Below are 25,815 nucleotides of genomic sequence, written 5' to 3'. Positions count from 1 at the left end.
CCTGTGTTCAAGATCCTTTTGGGGGAAGGGAGAGGAACGTGCACTGGCCATGTGTTACAACTGAGTTAAAATCTAACAGCCGTTTTTAAAGGCTCAACCCAATCCCAAGTGCTGAAAAACCAGAGGCTGAGGGAGATGTGTGAGCGTCCACCTCAGCGTTTTACTGAGACCAGTGCTGGCACAGATGAGGCACACGGAACCCAGCTCCACTCCCTAGAAGCCGTCCACAAGGTTTTCCTTGTAGACATCATCGCTGTAGACAATCTGGGTCCTCTTGTCCCGGTGGCAACCCTTAGGGCTGTTCTGGACAGCTGGGGAAGGAGGAAAGAATTGGTTAAGGTCTGAAGCACTGCATCTGAGCACTGCTGAGGTTAGAGACTCGAGTCTGACCGGCTCCCTCTTGGCCTCCGGCCCTTGGAAGCCCAATTTCAATGCTGCCCTCTGGTGGCCAGGATGGCCTGGCTCCCTTTAGCCACCTTGGGAGCTACCAACCCATCCCTGTGGTGAGGAGCGTATGCTGTTAGTGTGGCCCAGGCAGATACCTTAACGGACATTTGGTGCTCAGAACCATCCCAGATGTTATTGTTGAGACAACTGAATGATGTTAACCCATTAAAAATCTCCATAGGCCTTTGTTGACATGCTAGTCATTTCTTGTTCCATCGTCTGGAGGGCCACTCTTGCTCTGAACACCCCTTTCTGCCTACTCCTTTGCCAGGAAAACCAACAAGTATAGTGGGCTCTTTGCACTAAACTAAGAAATGCTACTGGCCCCAGTGGGAGAACCATTCTGGCTGAGGCTTTGACCCAAAGCATTCTTCCTCCAGCCTCAAGCTGTTCCCTCTCCTTTTTTCCTCCCTACACCAACGTGTCCCTCTCCTCACCCCATCTCCCAGGATTCCATCCCTGCCTTTCTGTGGCTAGAGTGACTCACCCCAAACCAGCCTCCATTCTCTTGGATCTTTGCACCCTGACACTGTTGATCACTCCCCTGCTTCCAAAGCTTGTGTCCTTTGGCTTTAATGGCTGCTCCCTGAATATTCCCCAAGCCCAGGCCTGGGTAATTCTTTTCCCCAAATTCAGTCTCCCCTGAGGATACTACCATTTTGCAGCCACTCTGTGATACAGAGTGTTTTCATTCCTCACTTCACTCCCAAGTAAGTTCCAGATCTCTAATTTCAAATGCTTATTTGATAAAAACCAACTACACTTCATCTCAAAATGAACAAAGCCATGTGAGATGCTCATCTTCTTCACCACCTCTCTTTCTTCTACTTTCTTCCCTGTTCCAGTTACTGCTTTGGGAGTTGCTGTCTCAATCCTTTTCTCTCCGTCTTCTCCTACCTCTAACTAACAGAAGGACTGACAATTCTCATTCCCATTCCCATGGCCTCCACACAGATCCAGGCCACACAGGCCTCTATCACCTCTATAGGATCCTGGGACATGTAGGGGAACAAACAGAAGGGGTGAGCTGTAGGGAACTAGATGAAGGAGGAAGAATCTGTTCTTACCGAGGGAGCCCCAGACAGACTTGCCAGTGGCAGCATCCAGCATGGGCTGTTTGCGGGCAATGCTGACTTTGAGCTGTACGGACTCCACCTGGGTCCCATTGAGCTGGGGCAGAAGAGAGGAGGAGGCAAAGGATGGGGAGAAACATTGCAGACAAAGCAAAGGAGGAATTCCAACAGTTGCCACCCTAGAAATAGACTGAGTGAGGATCTGAGAATACAACGTTTCTCGTGTGACTAGGAAGAGACTTTCTCTTCAATAGGAAATGATCTCCTCCTGGCTCCCAGTATTTTAAAGAGAAAACATGAGGATAGCAGGAGGAATGGGAAGAACAGATCTGGGAAGTCCCAACCTCAGCAACGGCCTGATCTGCTGACTCCATCTTTTCATAGGTGACGAAGGCACAGCTGGGATGAGAGAAAACAGGGTCAGTAGAGGGCCTATGGCCTCTGTGGACCCAACCAAACCCAGTGCTCAGAAGCTGCTGGAGATAGGCTGGTGTTCTCCCTCAAACCCAGGACTTATCATCTTGCTCCACTGTCATCCTTACTTTCTGGGTGGGTCCATGGAGAGGTCAATGATGTTTCCGAACGGAGAGAAGGCCCCACGGAGGAGGGTGGGCGTCATGTCCTCTCCATACACATAGAGAGTATTCCCCTTCCGAGGGGCCCTGCGTTCAGGGAACGAATCCGACCCTGTGGGATCAGGAGTCATAGTCACAAGATGCAACCCACCTCAGCCTCTGCTTTAAGAGGCCACTTTAGTAGGACCCACCTAAACCCTTTCACTTTTCCCACCAGCCCAGAACACTCACTGCGGAAAGGGCCCTCTCGTTCTCGATCGCGGTCCCTGTCCCGATCGCGGTCCCTTTCCCGATCGCGGTCCCTGTCCCGATCGCGGTCCCTGTCCCGATCACGGTCTCGATCCCGTTCCCGATCTCGGTCTCGATCCCGTTCCCGATCTCTGTCTCTTTCCCGGTTCCGCTCACGACTGTGATCCCGGCTGCGGCTTCGGGGAGGGGACGTTGAGGAGCGGGCACCACCACGTTCTTCATAGCCCCAGTCAAAGCTTCGAGGGGGACCATCACCAGCCCCTGGGCCCTCTGCCTCTTCCCCATCTGGCCCCAGTTCCCGAAGCCGATCACTGGAAGACACAAAACTGGGGAGAGGCAGACAGTGAGGATCAAAGGGGGCCTCTACCTCAACTTCCCAGACCCTGTGGACACTTAACAACCCCTCTGCAGCCCCAGCTCCTTCCACTCCAGCCCTAAGCCTCCCAAGGATCCAGGAAATTAACCCTCCCCCACTCCACCAGTTGGAACCCAGTCCTCTCTCTAGCTCTCTAACCTCTCATACAGAGATTTCCTCTGGGGACGTCTGGACGACTGCAAAAGAAACCAAGGAGAGTTAAGATAAGTCCTAGTTGCTGGCATGTGGCTCCAAATATGTGGGACTCTCATCTTCCTCATTCCCCCGGCCCCCAGGGACAGAGAGCTGGGAACCATACCTCCTGCAGATCGTCATCAGCAGATACGCTCCTTTGGAACGGCTGGAAAGTGGGAACTGGCCCCTTCTCAGGGTCCTGGGAAGGTCGTAGAGATCTACTTCAATGTGAGAGCAGGACGCACCCTACCCATGTGACAGAAGGGGTTCCTCTTCCCTCATCCTCTTCTTGGTTTCCTCTGGCCTCTTTTTTCTCCTTTAATTCCTTTGTGCATTTCTTATTTGATTATGTATTTTTCATAAATGACCTAACATACACTTAGAGTATTCAGCTTATCTGGATGTTTCTTGAACCCACTGACATCTTCAACCTGTTCAACTCCTCAGAATGACAAAACCCAGAAGCTCGAATATGTGCTACATTAGAGCCACAGAATGTGTAAAATGGAGAGCTGAGAAGTCAGCCAGTGTCTTCACTTTACACATAAGAAATCTGAAGTTCAGACCTGTATGCCAACTTGCCCATGACTGAATAGACATTATTTTCCCCCTAAATTTTACCTCCATTCCAACTTGGAAAGATGCCCTCTGAAGTCCCCCGAACAATGTTTCTGCTTGTGCTCACCTTTAACTTCCCCTCTAGGGTTCGAGAACGTTTGAAGCCCGAGTTCTTGGTCTCGGCTTTGATGGCACTGATGGCTCCTGACTTCACCAGCTGCTTTGCCTGCTCTGTTGCTGTGGCTGTGTCCACCACAGGCTGCTCTGACAGTGCTGGAGTGGTGAGGGAAGGAGGCATTGTTTTGGCCAAGCTGTGGGAGCTGCCAGCCCCATGGTGCCCACTTCCAGTCTATCCCCATTTCCCCTGTCACTCACAGCGTTTCACACCGCCTTGGCTGGCTGTGCTGCTACTACTTTGCTTCTTCAGAGCCAGCAATGCCTTTTTCTGGGAATGAGAGTGAGAAGAGAGGGATTGGTGAGGGCCAGTCCCTGGCCAGGTCCGCTCCCAAGGTCCCTGGGCACCTCGCTCCAGGGGACACCTTTCTCAGAAAACAATGCAAATGGTGTCCCTGGAGTGGTACGCTGAGGCAGCCCTGCCTCTCACACATGGTCCACGGGATCATCTACGATACCAGCAATACTTAATCTAGCCAAACCACGGTATCCAAAAGCTTTCCAGAGTCTCAGGTTTTTGAAGTTGAAGACAAGGAATTCAACCATGAACCAGAGCCCCAAGATATAAGCTGCAAGTAAATATAAGCCTACGTGCCTTTCTCAGGGGCTTCATCCGTCCATCCCCTGTATGTTTAACAAGCGCACACCATTATTTTGTAACAGAGGGATGCAAAAGTATGAGACACAGTTCCTCCCCTTGAGAAGCTTACAGCCTGAGAAACAAGATGATTAGAGATAATTATCAGGAATGATTATAAGAGGTGCATTGTAGCTGAAACCAAGTAAGATTATCTGATGCCAAATGGCTATTAAACTGGTCCCTGGGTAGAATCTACACCAAACAGATAGAAAGAAAAAGGCATTTTAGACAAAGAAAACAGGATGGCAAAAATGCAGAAATAAGAAGGCTTTGGGAATGCATGTTTTGGGACTAGTTAATAGTTCAATTTGACTAGAAAGGGATGCCAAAGTAAGGGTTGTATAGACAATGGGAAACCACTTACGGGTTTTGAGAAAAAGAGAGACAGAGTTTTGTGTTTTCAATAGTTCATTTTAATAAGACTGAAGGAAGTCTGTCCAAAAGAACACTGAGAAACTTCTTGAGAAACCATTACAACAGTCTACATAAGCATCAGCAAAAACTCAATCTATGAAATATACGGGAAAAAATAAACAGAAGAAATTACTTCAAAGGAAGAATCAAAAACACTTGGCAAATGTTTGGCTATGCAAAAAGTGGAGAAGTCAGAGATGAGATTTTGATTCCAAACACCTAGGAGAACTGACTGTGGTCACTCCTACTTGGAAGAGCAAGAAAACGAACTAAATTAGGATAGATAGGAAGATGGCAGCTGCAACACTGGGTACCTGAGGGCTAGCAGTAATAGACTGGATAGAGCTGAAAAAACAAACTTGGAGACTACCACCACTTTGGTGGTACTAAAAGCCACGGAAAAGGAAGACAACTCCATGGCAGAATGCACAGAAGAGAAGATACACACCAAGGCTTGGGAAAAGCCCAACTATGAGGCTACGCTGAGAGGAGATAGATCTCCAGGTATGTGCTAGAAGAACCCCCCATCCCCTCACACTCACCCCAGGTGTTCTCAAGAGTGTAGAGTCTGTGAAAGGTTGGGCCACACCCCCACACACTCCCTCACCTTTTTCTTGAGTTTGTTGAATTTCTTCTGCAGAGCCTCCTCCTCCTCGCTCAGTCCGGGGGGTATCACCAACATGGTGGCTCCTGGTTCAGGGGCAGGGCCCAAGACATCTTTCTCCACTGTCACCGCCCAGGGTTCACACGCCGTCCACACTGCACCCAACCGCACCCCTCCAGGCCTACCTACTACTCCTGTCTTTTTGCCTCTCCCTACCCCCTGCTTAAACCAGGCTGCCGTCCAAGCCCCCGCTCGTCGGGACCAACCAGCATTCCCTCTTCTCTCCAGCAATCACGGCCACCAGCGCTTTGAGGAACCAAGTGGCCCAGGAAGGGGGAAGCACCCCTTCCGTCGCCAAGACGATGGCATCAGACACCCCCTACCCCCGCTGGGGGTATAGCAACCGCGGGGTCCAAACGGCAAAGGAGGCAGTGGAACCCGCGCAGCGCTCTCAGAGCAACGAAAAGGGGAAGAAGAGAAGGAGCTCGGAAAAAAGGGGCGAAGGGTGAGAAGGAGAAGACCTTACCTGAGGGGGCGGTAACCGGGGGTCCCACGGTCTCGGGCGGCGCCCGCGCGGGCAGCGGTGAGCGGGCTCAGAGCGATGACGTAGCGAGGGGCGGAGAACGCGGTAACCAAGGCGGCCTGAGGCGAGACACTTCCGCCCGGCCGTCCCCCCCACCCCGGCTCAGGTCAGCCTCTCCGTAGTGCTCATCTCCGTCCCCGGCGGGGGTGTGTGACGGAAGTCGCCTCCACTTCCGCCCGCTCCGGGGCGGGGCTCACTCCGCCGCTTCTCGCTGCACTTCCGGTCTGCCCGGTCGCTGCCGTGGCTCCAAGATGATGGAGACCGAGCGACTCGGTGAGGGGGAGGGGGTGGAACGAAGGAGTAGTCAGGGGGTGACCCTTGACCTCTGACCTCTGACCTTTCCTCTGTAGTGCTACCTCCTCCAGACCCCCTGGATCTGCCCCTTCGGCCGGTGGAGCTGGGATGCACTGGGCGCTGGGAGCTGCTGAATGTGCCTGGGGCTCCAGAGAGCACCGTGAGTGACTTTTGACCTTAACATTGAGCTTCAGACCTCCTCCACCCTCCTTACTGTTGGACCCTAGCATAACTTCATTCTTCTGTCTCTGGACTCCTGTCATCTGGGCCTGCCTTGTGCTGGACAGACCCCAGCCCAGTGGACCCGCTGTGGGTCAGAGCTCATGTGAAGACAGAGCAGGGAGTGCTGGGGATACCTGAGCTCTGAGAATTACTCTTTCCAATGTGTCTTTTCTCTTTGGGTTCACCTTCTGCCTCCAAGCACCAAGGCACTTGTTGATGGCTAGCCTTTGAGGCCCTGACTCATCCTTAGTTCTGGGCCCCCTTTTCCTAAAACTAGTGATTCTCTAATTCAAGTGTACCTTGTAATTAGTGGTGGGGATTTTTAAAAATGCAAATTCCTAAGCCCAATCCCAGAGATTGTGAAGTTATTGTATTTTATGTTGCATTGTAATGTGTTAGTAATCGTTGCTGCATGTAAATCAGTAGCAGGTAGTTTTCCCTGGAAAACAGGACAATCTTTGGAAAATAGTGCTTCTGCCTGGCTGTCTTAGTCGGTCTGGAATATCTACCGTTTGTGATTTGAACACAAATTCCATCACTTTCGTTTTTGTCTGTGTCTTAGGCTCTTTTCTTACCTAATGCCTCTCATCTTGTCCTTTTCCAGCTTCCCCACGGCCTCCCTCCCTGTGCCCCAGATCTGCGGCAGGAAGCAGAACACTTGTTTTTGTCATCTCCAGCCTGGTTGCCTCTGCATGGTGTGGAACACTCTGCCCGGTGAGGGGTCTGGACTAGGGAGATAGGCCCCTGAAGGGAACTGGGACAAGAGAGAAAGAACACCTGAAAATTATTTTCCTTTTCTGCAGAAAATGGCAGAGGAAAATGGATCCCTGGTCTCTCCTGGCCACACAGGGGGCCCCAGTGCCCTCCGACCTTCAGGCCCAAAGACACCCAACCACAGGCCAGATTCTGGGCTACAAAGAGGTAAGAGGTCAGAGGCCACAAGAAGCAGAGTTGGGAAAGGGTCAGAGGCAGGCTCAGCCTCACTGGGGCTGTGGTCTTTTGCCTCAGGTCCTGCTAGAGAATACAAACCTGTCGGCCACCACCTCCTTGTCTCTTCGCCGGCCCCCAGGGCCCATCTCCCAGTCCCTGTGGGGGAATCCAACACAGTACCCTTTCTGGCCAGGTGACTTTTGTGGAAATGGAATGGTAGGAGAGGGTGCCCTCAGTCTTCAGGGAAGGGAAGGGTTCCCCACCTATCCCATAACCCCCACACCCCATGATTCCCTATTTGTCCACCCTCTCCCCAGGTGGAATGGATGAGCCCACCATAACAGATCTGAGTACTCGGGAGGAGGCTGAGGAGGAGATAGACTTTGAGCAAGGTGAGATGGTGCCGGGAGGGACCCTTGGGAGTATGGCTGTGAGTCTGGGCCCTGACGAAGAGGGACCCAAGCCTATCACTGGGCTGCTGCTAGCCCTTCTGTGCCTTTGAGACAGTTAGGAAAAGGCATCCTTGTTGTAACAGTCTTTATTGTCACCTGTGGGAAAGTTGTCACAAGTACCGCATTTGCAATGTCTATGCCGTGAATGGGATCCTGTAGGTTTGAATAACGTGTGACTTGGGTGACACTGTGTAGTAGTGCTGATTCTATCTGTCCTTGTCCTTCAGATCTTCTTACTGTTCCACCTGGCTTCAAGAAAGGTGTGGACTTTGCACCAAAGGGTGAGTTTTAGCTTTGAGGTGGGGCGTAGAAGTTGTGCCCTTCTCCTGTAGAACAAAGATGGATGTGACCAGGTTTCCCTTTTTCCCTTGCTCCTCAGATCACCCAGCTCCAGCTCCCGGCTTGCTCAGCCTCAGCCGTTTGCTGGAACCTCTGGATTTGGGTGGGGGAGATGAGGATGAGAGTGAGGCAGTGCGACAGCCAGGAATTCCCAGAGGGGACACTGTTTCCGCCTCCCCCTGCAGTGCTTCCCTGGCCCGAGCAAGCAGCTTGGAGGACCTAGTGTTGAAGGTTGGCGGTTCTGGGCAGTTGAAGCAGGGAAGAAGGTTCCTTATTGGGGCACTAGGGGTGGGGTGGGTTGGCTGGCTTGGTTGGGTCTAAGAGGAAGATTGGAGCATCTTTTGGGAAGGGTGGTAATGGAGAGCTCTCTGACTGTTATCTTTATCACCCCTACCCACGGCTTTTGCAGGAAGCATCCACAGCTGTATCTCCTCCAGAGCCCCCCAAACCCCTGCCTCAGGAGCAGTGGGCGATTCCTGTGGATGTCACCTCCCCTGTTGGTGATTTCTACCGCCTCATTCCCCAGCCGGCCTTCCAGGTAGGGTGGCCCAGTCCTCACATGCTCCCCAGCTCCTTCCCATTGTTCCCTTCATCTCCTCTCCCCACCTAGGCCAGATGCCTTCCAGGTCATTCTTGGACCTCAGTGCTGGCCTTGCCTGGCTCTGGCATGCCACAGGCACCTTGTATGCCCCAGGAGCTGGAGGCAGGAGGGCCCCTTTCCCTTCTCTAGCTGCCATCTATTTCTCTCTCCCACAGTGGGCATTTGAGCCGGATGTGTTCCAGAAGCAGGCCATCCTGCATTTGGAGCGGCATGACTCTGTTTTTGTTGCGGCTCACACATCTGCAGGGAAGACGGTTGTGGCTGAATACGCCATTGCTCTTGCCCAGAAACACATGACGCGGTACAGGTCCCCTCCCCAGCCTCCCCTTTCACCAGCTGGTCCTGGGTTCTCCTCCTTTCTGGTCATCATCTCTTCCCCACCTCTCCCTCATTCTTCCGATGAGAGGTTTGGGGAGAAACCGAGATGGGGCCTGGAGCGAAGCAGGAAGGTGTGATGGGGAGAGCAGTTAGAAGATTCGCATTAGCTTCAGAAGGGGTCGGGCTACAGAATTTCTGTGGGGTCATGTCATGAAGGAGAATGTGAGGGCAGTCTGGGGGAAGAAGGGGGCACCTGAGCTGTGGCATGCCTCTGGGAGGGCTCAGGGTGGAAGAGGTGGTGCCTCCTAGGAGGCTGTGGGGGGACTGACCGGCTGACCTCGTGCCCTCTTCCCAGCACCATTTACACGTCGCCCATCAAGGCCCTCAGCAACCAGAAGTTCCGAGACTTTCGAAACACATTCGGGGATGTGGGATTGCTCACTGGGGATGTACAGCTGCACCCAGAGGCCTCCTGTCTCATTATGACAACAGAGATCCTTCGGTGAGAGATAGGCACTCAACACGGGTGGATTTGTGGTCAGGAAGGTGAGGCTGCGCTGGACAGCATGTTGACTGAGAACAGGGTGGAGTCAGGAGCCACTGGGGAGTCAGCCTTTGGCCTCTTCTCCCCAGCTCCATGCTCTACAGTGGCTCAGATGTCATCCGGGACCTGGAGTGGGTCATCTTTGATGAAGTTCACTACATCAATGATGCTGAGGTAGGAGGCATGGAGGCCCCAGACTCCAGTAGTTCTTTCCTGTGGGCCTAGATCACATACCCTTGGAGACCTTACTGCCTTCTTTGCCCCCACGTGGAACCCTTTGCGCTTCTGTAGGGGCAGAAGGGCAGCCCCCTCTGCGCTGCCAGTGACCGATCTTCTCTCTCTGTGTGTCCAGCGTGGGGTTGTGTGGGAGGAAGTGCTCATCATGCTGCCTGACCACGTGTCCATCATCCTTCTGAGTGCTACTGTCCCCAACGCCCTCGAGTTCGCCGACTGGATCGGGTGAGATGCGTGCCCTGGGATGCTTGGGGGGATGGGACTGTGGCGCTCCTACCGCAGTGAGGAGAGTGGTTAGGTCTTGAGGGTGGAGAGGAGGGAGGAGTGGGTTGGGGCATATGTCTGATTCGAGTGGCTGCAGGACCCCACTTGGGTCCAGACCATTTTGTGCATTGGGAGATGGGACAATGGGACAGCCTTCCAGTCTGGCTCCCAGAAAAGACTGGTCACCCAGCAGGGGAATGTGGTGGGGATATGCGTCCCTTCCTGCACTCTTGCCCCTGACCTGCTGTCTTCCCCCTCAGGCGACTGAAACGTCGCCAGATCTATGTGATCAGCACCGTTGCACGCCCCGTTCCCCTGGAGCATTATCTCTTCACGGGGAACAGCCCCAAGACCCAGGGGGAGCTCTTTCTGTTGCTGGACTCCCGAGGCGCCTTCCACACAAAGGGGTAAGCTGGAGATAGGGCAGAGTCAGCGCTGGGTCCACTGGGTGTGACTGTGATCACCGACCCTCCCCGTGCACCAGGTACTATGCAGCTGTGGAGGCCAAGAAGGAGCGGATGAGCAAACACGCCCAGACCTTTGGGGCCAAACAGCCCACGCATCAGGGGGGGCCTGCACAGGTGAGAACTGGCGGGCTTTGTACCTGCTAACACCTGTTTCAACTCTGTCCATTCTTCCCGCGTTCTCCAAGGATTTGGACTTGAGCTTTGAACGCTGTCCAACTTGACATGGCTTCACCTCCCTTCACTTTGGCCCTGACTGGTTCAGGGACTCAACCTTTGCCCCTTTCTGCCCCCTTCCCCAGGACCGCGGTGTGTACCTATCCCTCCTGGCCTCCCTCCGCACCCGTGCGCAGCTGCCCGTGGTGGTGTTCACTTTCTCCCGGGGTCGCTGTGATGAGCAAGCCTCGGGCCTCACCTCCCTTGATCTCACCACAAGTTCAGAAAAGAGTGAGATTCACCTCTTCCTGCAGCGCTGCCTTGCTCGCCTCCGTGGCTCTGACCGCCAGCTGCCCCAGGTGTGGATGGGGTCTTGGAGACTGGTGGGGAGAGGATTCTTCACCACCTTATTCCTGATCACGGGCCTTGGCTCCCTGCAGGTCCTGCACATGTCCGAGCTTCTGCACCGTGGCCTGGGAGTGCACCACAGTGGCATCCTGCCTATTCTTAAAGAGATCGTGGAGATGCTCTTCAGTAGAGGCCTGGTTAAGGTACATGCACTGGTAGAAGGGGGACTCCTCAGAGCACTTGCTGCTCCCTTCAGGGCTGCCCAGAGTGTGGAGGGGCAGGGCTTTAGGCAGGACAGCGCAATGGTTAAGAACTTGGCCCTGGGTCCAGATTACCTGTGTGTGAATCCCAGTTCCACTATTTCCTCGCTGTGTGACCTCAGGCAAATTCCTTAACCTTCCTGAACTTTAGCTTTCTCCTCTTAAAATGGGGATGTACAAGATAGGTAGGCAGTATTCAGAAGAGAAATTGAAAAAGTTAGGAAGTGTCTGAAAAGTTATTAGTCATCAGAAAAATGCAAATAAAATACTCAACAAGAAATGACTTTATAGTTATGAGACTGGTAACGTTTAGGAAACTGGCTAATGCCAGGTGTTGCCAAAAACATTGGAGACTATAGGATTATAGGAATGCTCATATTGTCAGTCTGGAGCGCACCCTGGCATTCTTGAGGCAAAAATATGTATAATATACCCTTTGATCCTAAATTCTATTTCTGGGTATATAGTGCAAAGAAGTTCCCACCTGGTCTATGAGTGAAAATGTCCACTGTAATCCTGTGGTAGGGTGCCGTAGCACCAGGGTGCCCTCGCTGGAAAAGTGGGTTGGTAACTGTCCGGGATGCGCGCCACAGTGCTCTGCAGCAGCGGGTAACAGTGGATCGGGTATAACCACAGAAACGGGGATGGGTGTTGAAAACACTTTGGCGGAAAAGAAAACGTGAGATGTATGATTGCTTTTATTTTGTTATTTTTATTTGAGTGTAGTTGACACAATGTTTCATTAGTTTCAGGTGTGCAACATAGTAATTCATTTTCTGATTATATAACAAACATACATTTACATGGTATGCTGTGCTTACAAGTGTAACTACTGTCTGTCACTATGTATCCTTATTGTAATATCATTGACTATATTCCTTATACCGTGCCTTTTATGCCTGTGACTTCTTCATTCCATGACTGGAAGCCTGTACCTCCCACTCCCCTTCACCCATTTTGTCCATCTCCTCACTCCCTTCCCTCTGGCAGCCATCTGTTCTCTGTATTTATAAGTCTGATTCTGCTTGTTGTTTGGTTCTTTATTCATTTGTTTTGTTTTTTAGATTCCACATGAGTGAAATCATATGGTATTTGTCCTCAGTCTGACTTATTTCACTCGGCATACCTACTACACTGTAGGTCCACCCGTGTTGTCATGGATGGCAAGATCTTGTACTTTGTTATGGTTATGTAATATTCCCATACCTACACCACATCTTCTTTATCTATTCACGTACTGATAGACCCTTGGGTTGCGTTCATATCTTGGCTATTGTAAGTAGTGCTGCAATAAACATAGGGGTTTTTGTTTTTTAGAGAGTTGTGGGGGAGGGGCAGAGGGAGAGAGAGAATCTTAAGCAGGATCCATGCCCAGCACAGAGTCCAACACAGGGCTTGATCGCACAACCCTGAGATCATGACCGGAGCCAAAACTGAGTCGTACGCTTAAGCAACTGAGCCATGGGTATAATTGCCTTTAATGTGAATTGTAAATTCATGCACTCAAAACAAAATCTAAACTGTAAGAATATATTCACACAAAAAGATACTCTAAATACACTGGGATGATTGATGGTGAGGGGGATGGGAGTGAGATAAAGGGGTTACAGAAAAGAAGTAGAGGGGCGCCTGGGTGGCTCAGTTGGTTAAGCGTTTGTCTTCGGCTCAGGTCATGATCCCAGGGTCCTGGGATCGAGCCCCGCATTGGGCTCCCTACTCAGCAGGGAGTCTGCTTCTCCCTCTCCCTCTGCCTGCCACACCCCCTGCTTGTGTGCTCGCTCTGTCAAGTAAATAAATAAAATCTTTAAAAAAAAAGAGAGAGAGACACAGTAGATAGTTGAATAGATAAAATAAGGGGAAAAAATACAGTGCTTCCACTATAGATTTGCCCCGAGAGTTAAATGATATCCTGCAAGTTAACCATCTGGGACCATGTCTGGTGCTTACTTAGCCTCGGCTACAAAGTAAGGTACACTTGGCCAGGGCTGGGTGTCTTTGCTGAACCTCTCTTCCCCCATCCCAGGTCTTGTTTGCCACAGAGACCTTTGCCATGGGTGTAAATATGCCTGCCCGAACGGTGGTGTTTGACTCCATGCGGAAGCACGATGGCTCCACCTTCCGGGATCTGCTCCCTGGAGAGTACGTGCAGATGGCAGGCCGGGCAGGCCGGAGGGGCCTGGACCCCACAGGCACCGTCATCCTGCTCTGCAAGGGCCGTGTGCCTGAGATGGCAGACCTGCACCGTATGATGATGGTGAGCCAGGGTGGTAGGACGCTGAGCTGGGAGGGCCCCAGCTCTGAGGAGCTGCTGGATTCTCTCTTCCACCCCTCTTCCCTTCTCCTTTCTTTCCACAGTTGACCCTTGAACAGTGCAGGGTTAGGGGCGCTGACCTCCCGCACAGATAGCCACGTATAACTTTTGACTCCTGAAAAACTTAACAGCCAATAGCCTGTACTGTTGGCCCAAAACCTTACTGATAACAGACAATTAACAGCTCATATGTATGTTGTATGTGTTATATGTTGTATTCTTGCAATAAAGCTGGTAATAAAAAGTGTTACGAAGAAAACTATAAGAAAGAGAAAATACTTACAGGACTATACAGTACTTATTAAAAAAAATCCACGCGTAAGTGAACCCACGAAGTTCAAACCCATGGTGTTCAAGGGTCAACTGTATGTTTTTCTTTTGCCTGGGAGAAACCAGGGTCAGAGGGAGCAAATCTGAGGATTAGACTGAATGTCATCTCCAGTCTTTTGTCACTGTGAAGACAGAGCTAGGTGGAACCTCTGAGGGTCTCTTTAGTTTTGTTCCCTTATTCTGCAGAGGAGGCCAGTAAGCAGTTTGTCTAGGGTCCCGTGGTTGCAGAGCGGGGATGAGATCTGCTGGGAGTGGAGCCGGTCCCCAGGGGGCTGCCTGGGGGGCAGCCGGTCCCCCCTGAGTCTCACCGGCTTCTCTGACCCGGCCCAGGGGAAGCCGTCACAGCTGCAGTCCCAGTTCCGACTCACGTACACCATGATCCTGAACCTGCTGCGGGTGGACGCCCTCAGGGTGGAGGACATGATGAAGAGGAGCTTCTCCGAGTTTCCATCCCGCAAGGACAGCAAGGTGAAGAGGTTGGGATGACCAGTATACTGGGCAGGCTGTTGGGACGAGGGAAGCCAGGCTGGGAAGGGGCAGACATCTAGAGACCAGGGGATGCAGGTGGGGAGGGTGGCACACTGGGCCTGGGGACTGTCCTTTCACACCTCCCCCCACTCCTGCCCAGGCCCATGAACAGGCTCTAGCTGAACTGACCAAGAGACTGGGGGCCTTGGAGGAACCTGACACAACTGGCCAACTGGTTGACCTGCCTGAGTATTACAGCTGGGGGGAGGAACTGACAGAGACCCGGAGCCTGATCCAGGTGAGTGAGTGTTGGGGGGGTGATGGAGGAATGGGGGAAGAGAATGTGACATTCTTGGTGCTCCTGAACCTAGTCCCAGCCTAGTCTCTGTGTCCCTGTGATGCTTCCTTCACTCTCCCCTTTGTGCGTGTCCCCACTCTCCAGCGACGCATCATGGAGTCTGTGAATGGGCTCAAGTCTCTCTCAGCAGGAAGGGTAGTGGTTGTGAAGAATCAGGAGTATCACAACACACTGGGTGTGATCTTGCAGGTGAGGGCAATGGAAACTTGGACCCCGGAGGGAGGGAGTTGGGGGGAGCCCTATCTCCGTCTTCCCCACTTGGCTGGGGGCAGTTGTAGTCACAATGGTGTACTCCTATGCCCCCTTGCTCTCCTTTCCTGTTGCCACCACTTTGTGCCTACTTCCTTGTCTCCTCCTGAAGACTGCTGTGACTTGGTTACCAGTCCATATTGGTGGGTTCTGTAGTTGCTCTGTGATCTCTGCCTGAGGGTGGGGATCTGCTCTCTATCTTTGATGTCTGCTCCTCACATTGCCCTGGCCTGGCCTCTGTACCTACCCTAGGTCTCCTCGAACTCCACAAGCAGGATATTTACAACCCTGGTCTTGTGTGATAAGCCTACGTCTGAGGACCCACAGGAGAGGGCACCAGCCACCCCAGATGTGCCCTACCCCGATGATCTTGTGGGATTCAAACTGTTCCTGCCTGAAGGTGAACATGGGCAGATGTCCGGGTTCCTGACAGCAGTGTGGGCAGGATGCCTGGGTCCACAGTAATGTTTGTCTCTGCTCTCCCCTTTTCACAGGGCCCTGTGACCACACAGTGGCCAAGCTCCAGCCAGGAGATGTGGCCGCCATCACCACCAAGGTGCTCCGGGTGAATGGGGAGAAGATCTTAGAGGACTTCAGCAAGAGGCAGCAACCAAAATTCAAGTCAGAGATGCTGGGGGGAACCTTTCTTCTGGGGAGGGACCATGTAACGGGGTGTGGGGAGATGTGGTTGTGGTGTCAGGGACTTCTGTGGAAGAAAAGACTCTGCCCTAGGTTTCAAGACTTTGCTCCTTCCTCAGGAAGGATCCTCCCATTGCAGCCGTGACCACTGCTGTGCAGGAACTTCTGCGTTTGGCTCAGGCCCACCCAGCGGGTCCCCCTACCCTTGACCCTGTCAATGACCTGCAGCTCAAGGATGTGTCAGTGGTGGAGGGGGGGCTCCGGGCCCGGAAGCTGGAGGAGCTGATCTGGGGGGCTCAGTGTGTGCACAGCCCCCGTTTCTCTGCCCAGGTAGGGTCCTGGATGCCAGTTCCCAAGCTGAGAGGTGCAGGGGGAGGGTTTCCCTTCTCGTCCCCTGTAGACCCGCCAGCCCCGTCTTTGCCCTTGTCCTTGGTGCCCTCCTGCCTCGGGGCATGGGGAAGGCTAACGTGCTTCTGCTGGTGGCTCTCTGCAGTACCTGAAGCTGCAGGAGCGAATGCAGATACAGAAGGAGATGGAGCGACTACGCTTCCTGCTGTCAGATCAGTCACTGCTGCTGCTTCCGGAGTATCACCAGCGAGTAGAGGTGGGAGGGGCAGTGGGGGGGCGGGGGGGTTAGTGAGGGAGAAGATAGCAGGCTCCCAACACCTACCGTCTTTCTTCAGGTGCTCCGAACCCTGGGTTATGTAGATGAAGCGGGCACTGTGAAGCTGGCGGGGCGGGTGGCTTGTGCCATGAGCAGCCATGAACTACTCCTCACTGAGCTCATGTTTGACAACGCTCTGAGTGCCCTGCGGCCAGAGGAGATTGCGGCCCTGCTCTCCGGCCTGGTCTGCCAGAGCCCTGGGGACCCTGGAGAGCAGCTCCCAAGCACTCTCAAACAGGTATGGGACACCCACCCCACTTCCCCCCCTTGGCTGTGGCATTCCCAATCCCCATCCCCAGGTGTTCTCCAAATGACCCCCTCCAGCCCTGTTAAGTGCCCCTAAAAGCTGGAATGCCTACTTCCTTGACCAGGGCCTCCCCACTCCTGGAGAAGGAAGGCAGTGTCTGAGCTTCTCCTTTCCCATCTGCAGGGAGTGGAACGTGTCCGGGCTGTGGCCAAGCGGATTGGTGAGGTCCAGGTGGCCTGTGGCCTGAACCAGACAGTGGAGGAATTTGTGGGGGAGCTGAATTTTGGGCTCGTCGAGGTTGTGTACGAGTGGGCCCGGGGCATGGTGAGTTATTGGGGTTTTGTGGATGGCTGGTTGGGGAGAGATTGCCCCGTCTACCACATTCAGTCCCCACCCTGCTTCCCCCACAGCCCTTCTCCGAGCTGGCGGGGCTGTCGGGGACCCCTGAGGGCCTGGTGGTCCGCTGCATCCAGCGCCTGGCCGAGATGTGTCGCTCACTGAGGGGGGCAGCTCGTCTCGTAGGCGAGCCTGTGCTAGGTGCCAAGATGGAGACGGCGGCTACCCTGCTACGGAGGGACATCGTCTTTGCTGCCAGCCTGTACACTCAGTGAATGCCCTCTGTGTCAAAATGCAGTCGTAAAACAGCAAGCCACCTGTGTGTATTTGCGGTGTTGGGCAGGGATGACTCAGGCAACAGACACAGCAAGAACCACCACCTAGAAATGTTTTTATCTGTGCACATGGAGACAGGACCAGCCCCTTCGAAGTCTCAGTCTTTGGGGGAAGGCGTCTTGGGGGCTGATGGGAGGTCCCGGGTCACGGCTTCCACGTACCACATGGGCAGGAAAGCATAGGGTGCGTCTCGATGTTTAGACACTGTGACTGGGCTGCCAGGCTCCCAGGAGAAGAGATGGACAAGCCTACGGGGCACATGGAGTCACAAGTTGAGGGCTGGAGGAGTGCTCCGGGGACCCAGAGGGCAGGCGCAGAGCTGAATGCCTCACCTGGGGTCATCCTGGACAACTGTGTTCTGGGCAAAGCTAAGAAAGGCGGCACAGAAGTTCATGCACACGGAGGGGTTCCAGCCATCGCGGTCATTCTGGAGGGGGCCGAGGAAGAGGCAGAAGACGGGCAGTGAGGGTGCGGGGGGGGGGGGGGGGGGGGGGAGAGGCGGGCTGCAGCCTTGAACCCTGGACCTGTGGTCCTGGTGTGGGGATGCAGGTGGGAGCTGCGACACTGCTGCCTTACCCTGACATACTCGAACATCTCCATGGTAGGAAAGGTCTTGAGGGAACAGACGAAACCCTCTGGGTTACGGAAGCCAGCAACGACGTTTGGGACCCCCAAAAGGAATGACTGAGCCCACCATTTGAGGAGCTTATGTCTGTCAGGAAAGGCAAGGGGTCAGTAGGACCCTTCCTCCACCCTCCAGCTTCTTCCCCCAGGTGCCTTTTCCAGCTGTCTGTTCTAGGCTCTCACCCTACCCAACCCCATCCTGAACCTGTAGAAGCTCCTCCAGTGGCCAGGCCTATGCATCTCCTTGGAGGTCTTGAGCTCCACATAGCAGGCGGGGGGCTGTGTGGATGCGGCCCGGGGGTCTGTGCAGTCTACCTCCCCTGAGAAGAGCAGACGGTGGCTTCCCAGGCGGCTGCGTAGCACAGAGCAGAAGGCCACATTGGTGTTAACCTCCCCAGAGGGGTCCGGGGAGCTTCCAGGTTTGTCTGCACAAGGAGAGAAGCGGCAACAAAGGTGGGGGCTTTCAATCTCCGGGGAAGGGGGAGGAGGCTACAGAGCAGGGGCACCTCTCACCTGCACACATGTACTGCTCAAACTTGTACCCCATGTACATAAGCTCCCGGAGGAGGGGTGGCCGGGCAAGCCTCTGGGCCCGAGCTGCTGGTGTCTCTACCTCACTCAGGTACAGTGTCCCCTGGAAGCGGGAGGCTGCCAGCTGCCAGCCCTCCTGCTGCTCATACGGTGTCGTCAGCAATTTTGTCAGGTGCCCCCGCCACGTCACTATGGCCCCTGCCAGCCAGCCTGGACCCCTGAGGGGGAGGAGTTAGAAGCATTAGCAAAGAAGAGCCTAGGTTCCTTCTAAAGGCTGAACTCACTCCAGCTTTGGGTCTCCGAACTTTAGAGGGTAGATGCAGATCTCTAGCTCTACCTGTGTGCTATACTTTGCTCACCCCTCCAGCTTGCCTCGGTGGTCCAGGAGCCAGCGCAGCAGGTGGTCCAGCCGCTCTTGGACCTCCTCATCCCTGGGCTGGTATCGATCAGGGTATCCGTCTCTGAGGTCAAAGTTGGGGCCTTGGTCATTGGTAGGGGGTGGGCTGTAGTAGCGCAAGGCTTGAGCATCTCCGTGGTACTGGCGTTGTGCATCCAGGGAGAAGCAGCCCAGTTCGGAAGGGCGCCTATAGAAAGGAAAGGGCCCAGAGTAGAGGGCAGGGTCTGTGGGCAGCGAGGATGCTGGGCTGGGGAGTTTGTTCCGAGGATCAGCTCCGTCTACCCTCTCCGCTCTTCTTTTGTTCTCTCTGCGATCCATGAGGTCCTGAGAACTGGGGGTTGGGAAGTTATCCTTTCACAGAGGAGGCCTGGAAAAGGGGGACTCTGGGTCAGGACGGTCAGGCTCTGGCCCTGAAACAGAACCAAGGCCAGGTGCACGTCCCACTTTTCCCCCTGACCTATACCCCAGCCTCCAGATGCTCCAAACGCAGTGAGCTGAGGAAGGCTGTCCCCGCTCAGAGCAAGGATCTGATTACCTCAAAGCCCGCCAACCTCGACTTCCACCTCCGCGGAGCTAAGCTTCACGGCAGGTGCGTCCAGAAGTCGGGGTGGCACGCGCAGGTGGTTTTCCGCCTTCCAAGACGCAATCAGCCAGCGACCGGGGCGGGCAGACCCCTCGGCGGCGCGGGGTGAAGGACGCTTCACCCGGGAAAGTCGAGCTCCACCCCGCCGCCCACGCGTTCCCAACCCCGAGTGCCCGCGGAGGAAGTCGATCCCGGCGGGGGTGCGGCGGCGGGGCTCCCGGCCCGACGGAAACGGCAAGTTGACGCCTCTTTGGTCCCACGTCATCTCTCTGCCACCGGGCGGACCGGCCTCCCGGGAGCCCGACGTCACTGCTCTGCGCCGGAAGACGCCGTCTTGGTGTCCCCTTCCCTCAACGCCGACCTCTTCCTTGACAGCCTGAGATCCAGGGAGATGAGCCGGAAGAGGCAGCGCCTGGTCCCGGACGCCTTTGGGCTGAAGAGGCGGCGGGAACGAGGGCAGGCAGAGGCAGAGCCTCTGAGGGGCGAGTCCGGTAAGCGCGGCGGCCCCGGGGCGAGGCGGCGTGCGGTGGAAGAACGGCGCCCCCCGCCCCCTTTCCGCCTCAGTGACCCGGTCTCTCCGCCCAGGGTCGGCGCGCGCGGCCGTCGCCGAGCTGGTGCAGCTGTTCCCGCGAGGCCTCTTCGAGGACGCGCTGCCGCCTATCGCGCTGAGGAGCCAGGTGTACAGCCTCGTGCCCGACCGGACGGCGGCCGACCGGCAGCTGGTGAGCGGCGTCGGAGCGACGGACGGAAGCCGCTTCCCGGCCTCGCGGGCGCTCCCGAGGGGCCCCATCACTCTGACGCGCAGTGGGTCCGCCGGCGCTCGGGCGGGCGTTCGGTCTCTCTGGGCCGGGCCCTGCTGGGCCAAGGAAAATGCCACAGACCCTGTTAAAAGACCCTCCGGCAGTGGAGAGCTTGCCACATCCTGGAGGTGGAAGAGCGACTCTTTTGGGAAAACGGAGGCATCGGGCATAGTTGGAGCTTTACTGCGCTGGGAATGCAGGCAGACGTCAGATCGCGGCAGGCCTCGTGCGTCAGTGTTGTTTCTGCCTTAACACCGAAGGCGATGAGCTGGAAGAGAACGTTAACCAGGAGAGGGAACGCTGTGTTGCGTGGATGGGAGGGAGTGAGATGAGACTGGGAGATCAGTTAGGAAGACATTGCAGCGGAGAACTGGTGAAGGCCTAAATGAGGGGAGTGCGCAGGGAGGGCGAGGATGGTGAAGGTGAGGGATGTGGGGAGTGGGGAAGAGGGAGGAGTCCGGGATGACCCAGATTTTCTGGATGATGGAGTGAATAGAGTAGGAGGGCACTGAGTTGTTGGGGCGGATGAAATGCTTGATTTTGTACGAGCTGGAGGTTCTTGAGCATCCAAAGGCAAGTGTGCAGTGGACAGTTGGATATGAGGGACTGGAGAGGATTCTGGGCCAGTGATACTAGATTTGAAGTCATTGCGGTATGAGCACTGGTTCAGTCTTGATGTGGGTGAGATTGGGTAGGAAGAGTGAGTAGAGGAGTAATTTTTAACCTTCTTACAAACTTTAAAAGATAACGAAAGCTATGGCTCTTTCTTTTTAGAAAAATGCATACATGCCACATACATACTAGGTGTATGTGCATTTCTTGTCAGGGGAGGGAGGCTGTTTCATAGGTCCTCTGAGGTCCAGCGTTAAGGACCTCAAGTTTAGAGTGAAAGGGCCAAGTCTACAATGTGAGAGATACCCACGTTTAAGGTAGTGTTTCTCAAAGTATGTCCTGAGTTCTCCCCATATCAGAATTACCTGGGCTGCTTATTCAAAAATAAAGGCTCCTGGTTCTCCCCTAAGGCTAATAGTGCAGATCTCTTGAGGTAGGAACTGAGAATCTACATTTTGAATTACTGTCTCAAGTGATTCTTAATGTTGCTTAAAATTTGAGATCCATTGATGTAAGGGGAAAGCAGAGGAAGAGGAGTCTCTGGAAGAGGCTGACAAGGAATTGCCAGAGTTAGGAACCCAGGAAGAGGTCTATTGAGAAAGGAAGTAGATTTTCAAGGAGGTAGAAGAGTTGGCAGTGTTAGAACCTGTGATTTAAGGCAATGGTTGGTAAAGGGATTAAGTAAAATAATATCCAAAATCTGTCCGTTGAATTTAGCAGGTGGAAGATTAATAGCAACCTATCAGGTTGAAAAGAGGGAAGAAAAGGAAGATGGAGACTAGCTCCACTTTCACGAGGAAGTGAGTTAGATGGAACCACTCCTTACAGAGTATTTGTTGTTGTTTTTTTTTAATTTAGGGATGTTAGCCTTAATTTTTAAAAAGCTTTAAAAATTGCGCAAAGGAAAATACGAACACATACACAATTTAAAGAATGGTCACAGAGCAGATACGCATTTAACCGCCACCCAAGGCCAACTATAGCCACATACATCACTCTCCAGTTGAAAGGACTTATGATCCTGACTGGTATGATAATTGTTCCCTCGGTTTTCTTTATATCACCTATGTGTTTATCTATAAACAACGTAGCTTAGTTTTATCCATTTTTAATCTTGATATGAACGAACTCATTATGTATGTACTGTATTTATATCTTGTTTCATTAGATATTTTTGAAATTCTCAGTTTCATGTAGCAATAGTTCATTTACTTTCATAGATTTCTATTTTGTGAATATGTCTCATTTTCTAGTTAAAAAAATTGTATGTTTCTAGGCAATTGTTAATTTATCTCAATTTTCAAATTCATTGGCATTAAGTTTGTAGTCTCATTTTATTGTCTATCGGATGTGTAGCGATGACCCTTTTTTTCATTCTTTACACTGATTATCTGTACTTTTTCTAGTCTGTCCCCACACCCTCCTCATTTTCTTGGTCAGTCTCACCAGTGGCCTATCAATCTTAATAGTCTTTGCTGTCTTGTACACATGTTTTCTATTTAATTAGTGTTTACCCTCTACTGTTGGGTTTATTTTACATTTTTTCCCATTAATTTAATTCTCTCTTCATTTTTAATACATTTGTGTCAAGTTGTAGTTTATCTTAAGCTTGTGCAGATATATATAGCTTTGGCCTATATTTTAGTTATCATTCAGTTTAAAATACGTTCTGACTCCTTTTGTGATCTTTTTTCTTAGACCAAGGGCTGATTAGAAATGTATGTCTTGATTTTATGCGTTTTCATATTACCTAGTTGTTACTGATTTCTGACACAAATGTATTGTGGTCAGAGAACATACACAGTATGATTTCAACCATTTGAAGTTTACTGAGACTTGGTTTGTGCTATGTGGTCAGTTTTGCCAAATATTTTATGTATTTGAAGAGAATATGTATTTTTCAGTTAGTAGTTTCTTAGTAACTAAAGTTAATGGAAGTTATTTCCTCGCTTATTCTTATCCTATGAATTTATGAGAGGGGGATTAACACACTTTTGTGATTATGGATTTGCTATTATCTCTTCAAGTATCTTCCCTACCTTCCCACCTTCCCTCACCCAAAGTCTTAACTGTTAATTCTTTGAAGGCGGGGCCTATGTCTTAATCACTATTTTATCTTAGTGTCTGGCAATGTAGATTGCTTGATAGGCAACTGATGAGGTGGGTGGGTGGGAAGGTGGGTAACTAATTTGAAAAGACTATTTAGTAATCCACTTGACTCTCTCCCCACAGTTTTTCCTTTGCTTAGAGAAAAATTCCCAGTATTGGCAAGAAAATCTCCCTGCCCAAAAGTGCCCAGAGTATGCCAGAGTATCTTACCCTGATACCCTTCTTTTTACTCCCATCTCTCTGGAGACAGAAGGAGCTTCAAGAGCAGGGGGAGATCAGAATCATCCAGCTAGGCTTTGACTTGGACGCCCATGGAATTATCTTCACTGAGGACTATAGGACCAGGGTGCGTGCAACTGTGTGTGTGTCATGGGGTGTGGGGGGCAAGCAGGGAAATTGGAGAATGGAAATAAAAAGGAAAAGAGACAATTCTCCCACTCTACGTGTCACAGAGAGGACACAGGGCTCTGATAAGTAGTAATATAAAGGAGAAGAAAAGGAGGAAAAGTATGAGACGTAGAAGGACATGAGCAAAAGGGAAAACAGGAAGAGAAATATTGTTCTGGAGGTGGTCAGTGGAGGGTGAGGGTGGGGCCAAATACATCTGTCATCTCTGTTTCCAGGTCCTCAAGGCCTGCGATGGCCGACCATATGCTAGGGCAGTGCAGAAGTTTCTGGCTTCGGTACTTCCAGCCTGTGGGGACCTTAGCTTCCAACAAGACCAAATGACACAGACCTTCGGCTTCAGGGACCCAGAGATCACGTGAGACTTGGGGGAACAACAGAACTCAGGCAGCTGATACTTCCCTGCCTCCTTCCAGTCCCATCGAGCCTTGTCCTCCTTCTGGTGCACCTGCCAAAAAGATGGACTCTTCTTTTTAGGAAAATGACCTAAATTTGTACTCCTCCCCCAAGAGAGGAGGCCTGTTTTATCTGAGGCCTTGGAAAGAGCCTTAGCCTAGAATTCAAGAGACCTGGGTGGCTAATCCAATGAATTTAGAGGCCTCGCAGGCACCATAAATGCCTGTTGTGAACCCTGCTGAGACCATGAGAATAGAGAACGGTAGGAGCTTGGATACCCCTAAAGCCTTCACGTTAAAAAGCAGTGACTGGACAAGGGCGAAATAAAAATTCCATTTCAGGGGCCCTTTTGTGGCTCAGGCTCCCTACTTTGTAACCCAAGGTATACATGAAAGCATTTTACAAACTTTTTAGTAAGACATGGGAGGAGCCACGGTGGGGTATGTGTAGGCAGTGGCAGGAGCACAGAAGAAAGACCTTGAGTTTCCCCTGGGGTTGGGCTGAGGCTGTGTCAGGGCATGTGGTCAAGGAGGGCTTCCAGGAGGAGAAGCTGCTTTAGTTGAACAAGTAATAGTAACAGGAAAAGAAAGCATGGGGGTGGGGGGTCATCCAGGTGGAGGAATAGAAGCAAGGGCCAGGGCACTGAACAGCAGGGTATGAGCAGAGAAGCACTCCAGGGTGGGCTTCTGTTACTTAGTCCCTTTACATGGTTGCCCAGTTTTGGGGAGACAGTGTCCAAGCATCAGTGGGCAGGGAGGGCTTCTCAGAGCCCAAGCCTCCTCTCTCCTGGCTTCCCACCCTCCTTAGGCAGCTAGTGAATGCTGGAGTCCTCACTGTCCGAGATGCTGGGAGTTGGTGGCTGGCCGTGCCTGGAGCTGGGAGATTCATCAAATATTTTGTTAAAGGTATTCTGTCCACAGCTCAAGTCCTCACCCCCTCAAGAACACCTTTGGGTAGCTCCTCGGGGCCCAAGCCTTATTCACCTTTCCCCTCTCCTGTGCCACTTCTCCTCCAGGGCGCCAGGCTGTCCTTGGCATGGTCCGGAAGGCCAAGTACCGGGAGCTACTCCTATCAGAGCTCTTGGGCCGGCGGGCGCCTGCCGCAGTGCGACTCGGCCTCACCTACCATGTGCATGACCTCATTGGGGCCCAGCTGGTGGACTGGTGAGTCTCACCCCCAGCCTCTGGCAGATGACCGAGCAGTGACCCAAGATTGGATTCCCTCTGGAATATCCCAGGCCAAGCTCTGAGTTTTCCCCAGACTTTTGGCCTAGGTATCTGGCTCAAGCCTTGTCTTTCTTTTGCATAGTGTCTCCACCACTTCTGGAACTCTCCTCCGCCTGCCAGAGACGTGAGGATTCTGCTTGTCATTGCATACCTCCCCAGAGTGGGGTGAGAGGGGCCCAGGAGTACTGCCCAGTGGTGGCTGAGGCAGGGTCACCTTGGGAAGGTGTGGGAGCCTGGATAAGGATTGGCCTTGCATCTGCACAAAGGGTCAGACGTGACTGCTGCTATTTACCTGGGCTCTGACCCAGTGGTGGGGTTTGGGCAATGCTTCTCTGCCCTTCCATGGAAGTGGAGCCAGAAGCCATGCCAAGGCCATGGCTGTGGCCTTTCTTGTAACAAAGTGCTGCTGTCACTCTCTTGGGATAGGAAGACGGGATTTCTGGGGGGGGGGGGGGGGGGGGGGCTGGTAGGGAGGGCAGAGTTCTCTGTCCTACATGTTGAGGTAAAACTGCCAAATAAAGTACTTCTGCAATTTCCTGGATGTCTTGTTTCATGTGATGTGTATTTGGGCGCTTCGTTTGGGGGTAGAGTTAAAGCCAAATTTGAGCCTGAGCTTTGCCTCATTGTTCAGAGAGATAAAAGGACACTGAGGTCAGTTCTCCCCCTGAGAGATGGTGAAGGTATGCCTGATCGCCTAAACCACAGAATTTCTGTTAGGGCCGCCGCAAAGCAAAGAAAGGTCTGGTGTCATTCAGGTTTTGTGCGGGTTGTAGTTAGAGATAAGGGTCTTGTACCTTGTTAAGATTTTTACAAAGGAGCCATGTGTCTCCAACCATGTACGGCGCCACATTGGACTCCTATGCCCACGCGCACTGGAGCATGTATCTATCTATGTATGTAC

At 52.7% G+C, this 25,815-nt stretch overlaps 4 protein-coding genes across 6 annotated transcripts; 2 read left to right on the top strand and 2 right to left on the bottom strand.

Moving 5' to 3' along the window:
* Positions 1 to 2: 2 nt before the first annotated feature.
* On the bottom strand, positions 3 to 5,982 carry NELFE (negative elongation factor complex member E). The gene is made up of 11 exons (XM_008711872.2): positions 5,811 to 5,982; positions 5,288 to 5,370; positions 3,828 to 3,897; positions 3,580 to 3,725; positions 3,019 to 3,093; positions 2,859 to 2,896; positions 2,327 to 2,670; positions 2,063 to 2,207; positions 1,865 to 1,919; positions 1,515 to 1,617; positions 3 to 311 (listed from the first exon to the last, which is right to left on the bottom strand). Exons 2-11 carry the CDS (start codon positions 5,360 to 5,362, stop codon positions 214 to 216), a joined length of 1,149 nt encoding a protein of 382 aa, XP_008710094.1. The 5' UTR covers positions 5,363 to 5,370; positions 5,811 to 5,982; the 3' UTR covers positions 3 to 213.
* A 76-nt stretch (positions 5,983 to 6,058) lies between these two features.
* SKIV2L (Ski2 like RNA helicase) lies at positions 6,059 to 17,207 on the top strand. The gene is made up of 28 exons (XM_008711871.2): positions 6,059 to 6,140; positions 6,218 to 6,321; positions 6,988 to 7,097; positions 7,187 to 7,304; positions 7,392 to 7,506; positions 7,631 to 7,705; positions 7,993 to 8,046; positions 8,145 to 8,335; positions 8,514 to 8,642; positions 8,861 to 9,006; positions 9,379 to 9,525; positions 9,657 to 9,741; positions 9,920 to 10,026; positions 10,326 to 10,472; positions 10,550 to 10,646; positions 10,832 to 11,044; positions 11,126 to 11,236; positions 13,317 to 13,547; positions 14,265 to 14,402; positions 14,563 to 14,700; positions 14,845 to 14,949; positions 15,262 to 15,409; positions 15,504 to 15,630; positions 15,768 to 15,978; positions 16,142 to 16,252; positions 16,332 to 16,550; positions 16,743 to 16,883; positions 16,970 to 17,207. Exons 1-28 carry the CDS (start codon positions 6,119 to 6,121, stop codon positions 17,168 to 17,170), a joined length of 3,741 nt encoding a protein of 1,246 aa, XP_008710093.2. The 5' UTR covers positions 6,059 to 6,118; the 3' UTR covers positions 17,171 to 17,207.
* Positions 17,208 to 17,266: 59 nt separating this feature from the next.
* On the bottom strand, positions 17,267 to 19,461 carry DXO (decapping exoribonuclease). 3 transcript variants are annotated; one of them, XM_008711865.2, is made up of 7 exons: positions 19,319 to 19,461; positions 18,746 to 19,150; positions 18,369 to 18,604; positions 18,061 to 18,280; positions 17,808 to 17,943; positions 17,564 to 17,658; positions 17,267 to 17,479 (listed from the first exon to the last, which is right to left on the bottom strand). In XM_008711865.2, exons 2-7 carry the CDS (start codon positions 19,099 to 19,101, stop codon positions 17,329 to 17,331), a joined length of 1,194 nt encoding a protein of 397 aa, XP_008710087.1. In that variant the 5' UTR covers positions 19,102 to 19,150; positions 19,319 to 19,461; the 3' UTR covers positions 17,267 to 17,328. The 3 variants fall into 3 exon arrangements, with proteins under 3 accessions (XP_008710087.1, XP_008710088.1, XP_040500734.1); XM_008711866.2 differs by having other exon boundaries at positions 18,724 to 18,970; positions 19,319 to 19,458; XM_040644800.1 differs by lacking the exon at positions 19,319 to 19,461 and having other exon boundaries at positions 18,724 to 19,088.
* Positions 19,315 to 25,455, top strand: STK19 (serine/threonine kinase 19; the record flags this gene model as incomplete). The annotated part of the gene is given in 8 exon segments (XM_040644620.1): positions 19,315 to 19,674; positions 19,677 to 19,857; positions 19,952 to 20,088; positions 23,138 to 23,233; positions 23,511 to 23,650; positions 24,496 to 24,593; positions 24,704 to 24,851; positions 24,997 to 25,455. Coding segments are annotated over 8 exon segments (1,206 nt in total), but the record flags the coding sequence as incomplete, so codon positions are not given.
* Between the last annotated feature and the right edge of the window lie 360 nt (positions 25,456 to 25,815).

The sequence above is a fragment of the Ursus maritimus genome, unplaced genomic scaffold (genome assembly GCF_017311325.1).
Source record: "Ursus maritimus isolate PB19 unplaced genomic scaffold, ASM1731132v1 scaffold_30, whole genome shotgun sequence".
Classification (NCBI taxonomy): domain Eukaryota; kingdom Metazoa; phylum Chordata; class Mammalia; order Carnivora; family Ursidae; genus Ursus; species Ursus maritimus.
Note: the sequence above shows the minus strand (reverse complement) of the source record. Positions and strands in the feature narration are given on the sequence as shown.